Genomic DNA, 10,682 nt, shown 5'->3' with positions numbered 1-10,682 from the left:
GCATCGTAGGTAACAAACATGCAGCAATGCAGCTCCTATGGAACTACGGACTCCGGCAAGGCTTTCTGGAGCAAGGCAGATGGGTTGTTACGACTTTATTTTTGTCTTTTTTTTTTTTTTTTTTTTTTTTTTTTTTTTTTTTTTTTTTTACAGTTTGCATTCTCCAGAATGGTTAGAAATGTTTGAAATCTTATCTCAATTATATTGTGAACCTTCTGTGAAAACTGTTGTCGTCTGTCCTGGGGTTGAACCTTCTGTGCGCTGTGCACTATTTTCTTTCCGGCTTCTTACGTATTTTGACCGGAGACTGGTTTGAAGGGAATTCTTATTAAATGGTGCATTATGAGGTGTGAGTCTTGTCCCCCGAGGGCACATAGCAAGCAAGACAATTAATTGATTTAATTCCAAAAAAAATTCTTAGCTGATATATCATACGCCTTAGCCCAACGACTCAAGAAGACTAAGAGATGATTTACCCTGTCTCTGATCATCATGAGAATCCAGACATGCACAGGGGACCAACATCTACATGGAAGTGGGGTGGACACACAGGAACCCATCACGTAAGCAGCATGCCAAGGCCTCTGTGGAGACTTACACAAACCGAGGTGAACTCAGAGCCACCCCGTCCCTCATCACGACACTTCTTAGATTCATTGGATTGCCTGCCATTTGGGCGCAGGGGGTCACTATGATTAAAAAACAAGTTTTGGTTTGGCTTTTTGTTTGTTTATCGAGACAGGGTTTCTCTGTGTAGCCCCTGGCTGTCTTGGAACTGTTAGGCTCCAAGAGAAGCCCTTCAAGGAAAGAGCAGTCACATATATAACAAGAGCGCTTTATTAATTCCAACATTAGGGTGGCACATGGCAACCCCCCCAAGACGGTCACAAGCTTCTTTTAAGCAGAGTTAAGGAAATTCCAGGAGGAGGGATTAATCTGGGGCTGATTGGTGGAGGAAAGGTGACTCTGGGGGCTGATTGGTGGGAGGTTCTAGGGGTTGGGGACCTTCCAGCTGCAGGACAGGGAGAGCTATCTTTAGTTATCAGGAGACTGGGGGTGGGGGCCCCTGCTGAGGCAGCAAAGGGGCTCTGGGAGCCTGCTGAGCTGGCAGAAGGCTGTAGGGCACCTGCTGATGGGTTGTTCCTACCTTGCGGTTTTCCTGAGGACCATCTCATTTTAGTGAACTGGAACTGAGGCTTGGTCTCTATCAGGGCTACTAGGAGAACCCGTCGTGGCTCTGGTCTGCCTCCCCCCAGCCCTCTCAGGAACTCGAAATCACAAATACGTGCCTGCCTCTGCCTCCTGAATGCTGGGATTAAAGGCGTGAGCCACCGCCGCCTGGTCAAATGTGTGGTTTTTTTTTTTTTTTTTTTTTTTTTTTTTTTTTTAATGTGGAAGTGATTCTTTAATTGTCAACAATGAATGCTGTTCCACAGCTGTGGAAGTCATTACTAGGGGCTGAATGTTTCCCATGCGTGAGCATGCCATTTGTCAAGCAAACAAACAAACAAAAAAAAAAAAACAAACGAAACAGCAGAGGCAAACACAGCCATCTCCTAGAAAGAGTAAGCTCAATTCACAATTTGTTCTATTTTTTTAAAAACCACCTTTTCTTCTTGCTGACGGTTTATTTATAAAAATATATAATTCTACCAACACAAATTCAGTAAAATATATACTAATGAATAATTTGTAGGACAAACAACTCAGTTTTTTTTAAAAAATGAAATACAGAAAAATTCTATACATTAATATAGAATTTAAAATACAAGCAAAATCCAAGATAAAGATCTCGCTAGATCATTATTCAAGCTGTAAAAAAATGCAAGGAGATTGGGAAATTTTTAATACTGACTTTTCTTTGATGTTTTAAAAGGCTTAGCTACCGAAAAAGCGCCTTATCTTGTAGCACGATTAATAAAAACTCAGAGACTCATAGAAAAGGGTTAAGTTAAATGTAAGAGCTAGTTGGTAATAAGCCTGAGCAACAGGCCAGTTTGTAATTAGTATTAAGCCTCTGAGTGGTTATTTTAAAAGCGGCTGAGGGACTGGTCAGGACAGAAAAGCCACCGTTTACGTCTGGCACCTCACTGGGTGGCAAATGAAGCAAGATCCTAATTAGTCTTAAAATAATAAAAACCTGGAGTCAGATATCGAGGTAACTGCTGAAAGATCCGAGAAGCAAAGGAGCAGCCACGGTCACTTCTTACCTCTCCAACCCCTCAGACCGAAAGGACCGAGATCCTGTTCATGCTCTGCCTTATCACTTCCTGTCTCCTGTCTGAACAGACCTCCGGATCTCTATGGCAAGCGTTGTCAGAACAGAAACAAAATACCGCGCAGTATTTACCCATTCATATGTTGTGTGTATGTGGGAGAGTGTGCTTTTGAAATCAGAAGATAACTCGTGGGAGTCAATTCTTTCCTTCTACCATGTTGGTCCCGGAGATCAAACCACGTCATCGGTCTCTGCAGCAAGCCCTGTGACCCAGTGACACACCTCACCAGCCCTCATGGTCACCGTTTTTAAAAAAAACAGAACCTGACACATATTCACTGAAGATATAACAATATTAAAATTGGTGTTACTTTCTCTCGTGTGTAGGTGTATGGTGGGGCGCCTGCATGCATGTTCATGTCCATAAGCGTATGTGTGAGGTCCACAGGCTCTTGCGTGCACATGTGCGGTCTACCTCATCAATCTCCATCTTCGCCATTGAGACAGGGTCTCTTCCGTAAACCCAGAGCCCCACACTGCTAGTCTGGCTACACGCTTGCTCCAGAGATCTTAGCCTCTCCCTTCCAAGCGCTGGAATCATAGGAGGGTCAATATGCCCACGGACATTTACATGGGTCCTAGGATTTGAACATGGGTCCTCACGCTTGTTTGACAATACTTTAACCACTGAGCCACCCCCTTATTCCAGTCAGGCTTAACTCCTAACTGCACCAAGTAAACTTAGCTCTGTAACTATTTTTATTATTATTTTTTTGTTTTGGTTTTTCGAGACAGGGTTTCTCTGCAGCTTTTTTAGAGCCTGTCCTGGAACTAGCTCTTGTAGACCAGGCTGGCCTCGAACTCACAGAGATCCGCCTGCCTCTGCCTCCCGAGTGCTGGGATTAAAGGCGTACGCCACCACCGCCCGGCCTCTGTAACTATTTTTAAAGTTATTCCCTCCGAAACCTGAGGGAGCTTTTTCTTTTTATCACCGTGCAGGTTTCTTAACAGCCCTCGATTGATTGGGAAATTACCCTGGAGAGAGGGATGATCAGAATTAGTGTCCGCAAAAGAAAACTAACCTGGAAGAATTACATGTTGCACAGAAAAAAAAAAAAAAACACCCAGTGGTCAGCCCTGAAAACAGACATACAAGTAACAAAATGCACGCCGAGCCGGTTGTGTTTTTGAAAAAGATTTATATATATATATATAGATATAGATATATCTTTTTATATATATGTAGCAACAACTCATGAAAAGAGAAGTCATGAATTTGAAAGAGAGGCAGGATTATGTGGGACGGGGCGAAGGGAGGAAAGGGCCAGGGTGAATGATTTAATAGCTCAAAATAAAAGAAATCATAAAAAATAAATTAAAACCCACCCACCCACCCCCCAAACAAAAAGTGCATGGGCTAGCCGAGTGCCATCCACGTGGAGCACACATCAGTTGAGAGGGAAGAACAGCTTCTTCCGTAGCGTGAAGATGGGCTGGGGCATCTGCTTCCCCATGTTCCTCCTGTCGTCTTTATTGCTCACATCGTAGTTTACGCCAGTCAGGATGCTGAGAATATCATCACCTCTGAAACACAAAGCAACAGAAGGTGTTAATCCGGGGCACCACAGTGCCCACCGCCTCAGCAGCTGTACCCAAGGAAACCGCTCTAGTTCTGTCTCTCGGATTTTGAAGTTGTTGAGTCTCTGAATCAAGACCCTTTCCCAGCTGTCCTGACAACTCACTTTCCTCAGAGCCCACTGAGGTATCTGTGGTTTGCGTGGGATCTCTGCTGATGACGGGAAGCCTCAGCATTCCCAAAAGAACCGAGCTCCTTCCCTCCTAGTATGTGTGTTCCTTACTGTGTCCCATGTACGGTCACCTGGGTCCCACAAGGGCCTCAATCGCTGCCTAGATCAGCTGCCTAGATCAGCACTGCTCCTACAGAACCGTGCACAGATTTCTACCAACGCGCGGGCAAGTGAAAGTCCAATGCTTCCTGCAGTCATCTCCACCCGTTTGTCATGAACTGACTGAGCAGTCCTGTTGGGCGACCTTTGCATTTCTCCGTGTAGCTGACACAGATCCCGCAGGACTCATGGTCTGTCTGTGTTACAGAACGAAGCCACCACACTGACGTCATGGTCTATTCTCCACAAGCTATGGGAAATGCTCACCCTTCACACACTGGAAACGTAAAACACGGATCTAAAAGAATCCCGTAGAAGGGCTCCTCATTGTTCAGCTGTTAGCTGGGTGTGTGTGGGGAACCTGAAAGATGGTGCCCTAATTTAGCTCAAGATGAACCGATGCCATAGGGATAGTGTCCCACATCTGTGGCTTAAAAGCAAATCAAATTAGTGGAAACATAAGGTTCTCCCACTCTTGGCTACGTCCCACGGTTTACTAGGAAGAGCGAAGACTACAAAGCTTTTGTAGGGTTTCTTTTCCAATTTTTAAAAAATTATATTTACTTATTTGTGTGTGTGTGTGTGTGTGTGTGAGAGAGAGAGAGAGAGAGAGAGAGAGAGAGAGAGAGAGAGAGAGAGAGAGAGAGAGAACATGGCATACATGTGGCGTTTATAACAACTTGAGTTAGTCTCTCCACCACATAGGTCCTGGGGACTGAACTCAAATCATCGGACTTGGCAGCAAGTACATCGACCCACTAAGCCATCTCGCCAGCCCTAGACTAAGACTTCTGACAAAGCTGAAATATGTTACAGTGGATGATTTCCATCTGGGAAGACTCCCCAAAGAATTGGGGTTGCCTCTGTCATGCTGCTGCCCAGAGACAGAGAGCGGGATAGTGTGATATTAGCATCCTCTCCCGCTCTGTGGTGCCCTGGTGGCTGAACAAAGGAAACTCCTCATTTTCATTAGTTTTCCCCATCGATCAACTAAAGAGAGTAACATGTGTCCTCTCTCCCACTTTGCAACCAGCCTGGAAAATGTAACTATATGAGTTACATTCAGAGATGAAACACTCGCCATGGGGACTTCTTGCTACATATTGTCTCAACCATAAACACCTTCTAACCAGCTCTGACTACCGCCATGAGGTAGCATAACCCTGAGAAGGACCCAGAAGGCAAGACTCACCGAGGACATCTTTCTCTCAGGCTCTCGCAAAGTGACTGGATGTACCAGGTTCCGCGCATGGGATCTCGGTAGGAAACACAATTTTTCACAGTAGCCATCCCCAGCAGAAAGTCAGCCTCATCTGGAATATAGTTCTTTTGAGATGATGAGTCAATGTCTAAGTAGTTGTCCTGCTCTGAGTCGGTCTCAACGGGTACAGCTTTCTGGAAGCTATCCCCTTGGCAAGCCTGAATGAAAAAGACTTTGGGTTTTCCAGCCAGAGAAGGACACTTGGAACCAGTGAAATACGATGTCAGCTCACGGATGGAGGCTTCCTTCCCGTCGGTGCCGTAGATGATACCCTTGTCCCCGTGGGAGAGGATGCAGCAGATGAAGCAGTCTTTGCTCTCGTGGTCCATGCTTTGGAAGGCTCTTAGGATCTCACGGATCTTACTGGCTGTGCAGTCTTTGTGAGACACGACCTCAAAATGAAGCTTTTGAAAGGTGTCGGTCAACGCGTCTAAAAGGTAAAAGGGGAAACAATATATTTACAAGAGTTGGCAGAACACAGCCCAAGATGGATACAACACTAACAGGCAGGAATGAGAGCCTGGGATTCCTGGGTGAGGTCGTCTGTCCTGCTAACTGGAGTTCATAGGCACCTAATGTTCACGGCGAAAGCACTGTGCCAGGAAGCTAGTTTGTTGAGCTCCTAAATCATGAAGATCATTTCTACTCTCTCTCTTTCTGACAGTTTGGCTAAAGAGAGGGCGTTCTTTCCAAAATCCCCTTCCCTCCGAATTTTCATCTTAGCTTCCATGTTCGCTATTATGAGATTCGATGCCATTTTGATCCCTGGCTGCTTTAAATAGTTGACTTACTTACTCTTGACCCTCGCTCTTCTTCCCTCTTAATTTCTAAAATGCAGCAAGCTCTCTCAGGCTAGAGACTGAGCCCTCTCTTCTTGGATAGTTCCACTCCTTGTCTTCTTTATATGAAACTCGTCGTCACACAAGCATCCTTGACCAGTATCCCTGTTTTCTTATTCTCCTGTTCTGTTTTCCATTGTCAATCCTTTTCTGTCCAACTCTCTGAGACTTGATCTTTCACACTTGTATTATTATTCATATATTTAAATTTTTTTATAATTATCATTTTGTGTGTTATGTGTGTGTGCACTACATGCATGCCTGTTGCCTGCAGAGGCCAGAAGAAGAAACTGGACCTCCCCCCGGGAACTGATGTTATATATAGATGGTTGTGAGCTGTCATATGGGTGCGGGGAATTGAACCCAGGTCCTCTGAATGAGCAGTGCCCTTAACTGCTGAGTCTCTCCAGCCTAATGTTTCTATACACTTAATTTTTAATGTTTCTTTTCATACCATTTCACTAATCTTTTTGTTGTAGAATGTTAAAAGACGTGTTACCTTCTTTTATGCTGTGGAACATTTGTTTAATGATGCAAAGATGTGTTGCATTCTTTTCTGTTGCATTTGTTTAACTCTGTGAAGCTGTGTTACTCTGCCTGCCTAAAACACCTGATTGGTCTAATAAAGAGCTGAACGGCCAATAGCTAGGCAGGAGAGAGATAGGTGGGGCTGGCAGGTAGAGAGAACAAATGGGATTAAAAAAACACGGAGAAACAAAAGGAGGAGAGGAGGACTCCAGAGGCCAGCCACCCACTTACCCAGCAAGCCATGGAGTAAGTAAAGAAAGCGACATAGGAAGGTAAAAACCCAGAGGCAAAAGGTAGACGGGATAATTTAAGAAAAGCTGGCTAGAAATAAGCCAAGCTAAGGCTGGGCATTTTTAAGTATGAATAAGTCTGAATGTATTTATTTGGGAGCTGGGCGGCGGGCCCCTAAAAAGAGCAAAGAGGAAAAAAAAAAACCTACACTTTTTTACTAATCTCTGTAAGAATATTAAATACAGCTTTTTAAAAAAGGTTTTTCTCTACAATGTGTTAGTTTCATTTACATCACTGTATTTTTTTTTCTTGTTGGCCTTTCTTTGATATTGACTAACTGGTCAACAAAAAACATTGACAGAAAGCTTCGGATCTGGGAGTGTAGTTGCTCACTGGGGGACTTTGCATCCGGTTGCTTGGATGGGGGACCGTTCATTTCATTAGGAGGTCACCAGATCTCAGTATCCGTAGATGGCAATCCACATCTACAGTACGCTGGGGACCACTTGGGTTAGAAATCTGGCTTCCTGCATCTGGTACATCCAATGTTTTCTACTCTCTCTTTTCAATTTTCCTTTTCCCTTTTCCTCTCTCTCTCTCCCCCTCTCTCTCTCTCTCTCTCTCTCTCTCTCTCTCTCTCTCTCTCTCTCTCTCTCCCTCTTTAACTTTTCTTTTATCTTTTTTTCCTTTGCCTGGTACCCCAATCTAAAGTCTCTCTGGCTAAACTTTATCAGTGTGTCCTCTCTGCTCTGTTTGAGGGCGGAGTACAATCTGTCTCTGGGAAGCAGATTCAGGGTTCACTGCATCTTCTGTAAGGGTTCAATGAGTCCTCCATTTGAAGGTCATTGCCACACCAAAACCTTGGACTCGCGATTCCTGAATTCTTCCAAGATTCTATGGAGGGAAACGAGTGTACTTCTGTTGTGCCGATCTCTACAGTTGCTTAGACTGTATCTCCCTCTGCTCTGTTTAACACACTCTCTCTCCTCTTTTATTTCCAAAAGTGTCTTCGCGCCTTTTATCGGTTGTTACGTCCGCCCCTATTCTCCTGGGGCCTGGAGGAGCCTTTTTTGCTTTCTCTCCATCAAAGCTAAATACGCATCATCTGTCAGGAGACGGTCTGGCATTAGGAACAGAGGACGAAACCGAAATGCCCCGATGGTTGCGGATCTGAAGAACCGCGACGACGGTGAGAGCTCTGGCTCTGTGGAAACTCTGGGGTTCCTTAGGAATGAGGGCGGTGGATGAAAAAAAAATGACTTCAAAGAAGTTCCCGAGGCACTGCAAGCCTTTAACTAAAATTCCCGTGCCGGGATGAGGGACCTGTGCTGACGTGTTTGCTTTCAGACATGGTCTCAACAAAAAAAGGAACAGTAAATAATGAAAAGTAAAAGGACCTGAAACTTATTCTCCACACCCACGATAAGCTGACTTTCGGCCTTACATTTAGAAGCTTTTAAATGTCTTAGAACGAGTTTGCCTGGACAAGCAAATCACCTGGAAGTAGGGGCCATTACCGATAGTGACGACCATGGTCAGTCGACAGCAACTTTCCAAACTTTACCCAGTTAAGAGATAAGTCATTAACTGATAATCGGGGCTCACACGATCAAATAGCTGGTTTGCATGACTTCCGTTAATATTTTCAGTTATGGCCATTTTATAATAAATAAAATATTTTTTTATTTTTTAATTTCATATGCACTGGTGTTTTTGCCTGCACGTATGTCTCGTGAGGGCATCGGATCACTTAGAGCTGGAGTTACAGACAGTTGTGAGCCTGCCATGTGGTTGCTGGGAACTGAACCTGGGTCCTCTGGAAGAGTAGCCAGTGCTCTCAACCACTGAGCCATCTCTCCAGCCCCCATTTTTATATTCTGATATTAGGAATTGTTTCATTTAACTTGTCAGTTCTCAATATTGACATAAATAGGCTTCCACAAAGCATTTCTGGCTCAGGGGAAGAGCACTTGCTGTTCTAACAGACCATTAGAGTTCATTCCCATCTCCTGCTCTAGGGGGATCTGATGTGCTCTTCTGAGCTCCTGGGGCATCCACGCACATAAGGGCACACTCACATAGATAAATAAATTTCATAAATAAAAATGAAATAATTATTTTTTTAAATTTCACCGACGCTCTTCATTATAAACCTTTTAGTAAGGGCTGCCATTTTAACATGATGCAGAACTAACAGATATGTAAAAACGCTATTTACCTCCACGAGGAAATCTCACAGGAATAAAAACCCCGTGCCTCTCCTTTGGATTCGACTGTACCTTCATCATGTCTTGTTCCTTTCCTGTCCCTGATCTTGCAGAGTCTGGGTACGTCCTCCCGCGCCTTGCTGAAGTCGTTATTGTTGATGATCAGACAGTATCCCCGAGGTTTGCTCTTCATTTGATATATTCTATCCGATACCTAGAAAACAAAAGCCCAGTCCGGGAACTGACCCCGCAGCTCAGACATGAGCTGGGCGCGAACCAAGGCCCAGGAAGAGGCATGACGGCTGCCTGGCTCCGCCTCCTTCCGTGGCTCCAGCCAGATCTGGGACCATTTCCCTGAAAAACTACTTTCTGCTCCTCTGCTTGCACAGCAAGGGGGTCTGAGCCTGCTCGGTACCCTGCCTGTCACCTCCATCACGGCTGTCCTCATAGCTTATTACCATAGCGCTTGCGTCCGCTTCCTTCGCGATTCAAAAGCGCTTCAGGCCAGATAACATCGGTGCCGTCCGGGACTAGAGTTTGGCCGTGTAAATCTACTCAGCTCACCTGCCTTTCCTGGCTAACAGCTGAGGGCTTTGCCCTCACACGTAATAAAGTGCAGTGCGTCCCCGTGGTTAAGCCAGACGCCTTAAGCCAGTGCAAAGGAACACGGCGGTGGCAGACGGAGAGCAAGGAGCTGGTGAAGTTGCTCATGGAACCCTGACAGGAAAAACCAGAGGGGGCCTGCATTCTTGCTATTCTCGTAGGGCTGTTTCAGCCTGAGAGTCTCAGCGCTTAGTTGGAAGCCTGTCTGTCTCCTTAAGTACAGAAAAGGACCTTAGGGAGACAAAAGCCAGTTTCTATGGCTTAAAACCTTAGGGCTCCGGGCAACTTACCAAATCTCCTAGTAATTTAACGTTTTATAACACACTTGAGTTCCTCTTCATATTGTACAAATCCTTCACCTTTAATGTTTTCTATGACATAAAGTATTTTATTAAGCACAAACAATATTCAGTATTTGTTATTATCCTAAGTATGTCCTACTTATAGTAAGTAGATTTATTCAGATATTGTAATATAAGCGGTTACTAAGATATCAACATACTATCTTTAGCTGACTGTTGAGGTCGACGCTGAAGAGTGTCTGCCTTAAAGTAACACACGGTGTTGACTAATATTTGATTTCCTGACCCGAGAACAGGGCCCGAGAATCTTCTCAGGAGCCCACCCTAGTACATATTCTTTCTCACAGTGTCCGGGGTCTCCCGTGCGTCCTGCCATGGGGAGGCTAATGAACTTAACTATATTCAAGGAACTATTGAAGACTAAATAGAAGCGATGTCTATAAAGGAAATCTTTCTACAGGCTTCACTGAAACGAAAAGTAAGCCTTGCTGAGATCCTGTTTGTCGCCTAACAGAAAGGAGAGACCCCTCTGCAAGGGCAGACTAAAAGAAAGCCTGCCAGAGCAACTCCCCCCGAAGCCACACCC

General features: G+C 44.8%; 1 protein-coding gene across 4 annotated transcripts in view; it reads right to left on the bottom strand.

Annotated features, from left to right (window-relative positions):
* Nucleotides 1–3,622: 3,622 nt before the first annotated feature.
* Nucleotides 3,623–10,682, bottom strand: part of Casp8 (caspase 8) — a 31,347-nt gene continuing 24,287 nt past the window's right edge. For all 4 annotated transcript variants that reach the window (XM_042054272.1, XM_038315301.1, XM_038315300.1 and 1 more), the window contains 3 exons: nt 9,264–9,405; nt 5,318–5,816; nt 3,623–3,802 (listed from right to left, as the gene is read on the bottom strand). In XM_042054272.1, coding sequence (XP_041910206.1) covers nt 3,667–3,802; nt 5,318–5,816; nt 9,264–9,405 — 777 coding nt within the window. In that variant the 3' untranslated portion in view covers nt 3,623–3,666. The remainder of the gene's footprint in view (nt 3,803–5,317; nt 5,817–9,263; nt 9,406–10,682) is intronic.

This window comes from Arvicola amphibius, chromosome 18, assembly GCF_903992535.2.
Source record: "Arvicola amphibius chromosome 18, mArvAmp1.2, whole genome shotgun sequence".
NCBI classification, from domain to species: Eukaryota; Metazoa; Chordata; class Mammalia; order Rodentia; family Cricetidae; genus Arvicola; species Arvicola amphibius.
Note: the sequence above shows the minus strand (reverse complement) of the source record. Positions and strands in the feature narration are given on the sequence as shown.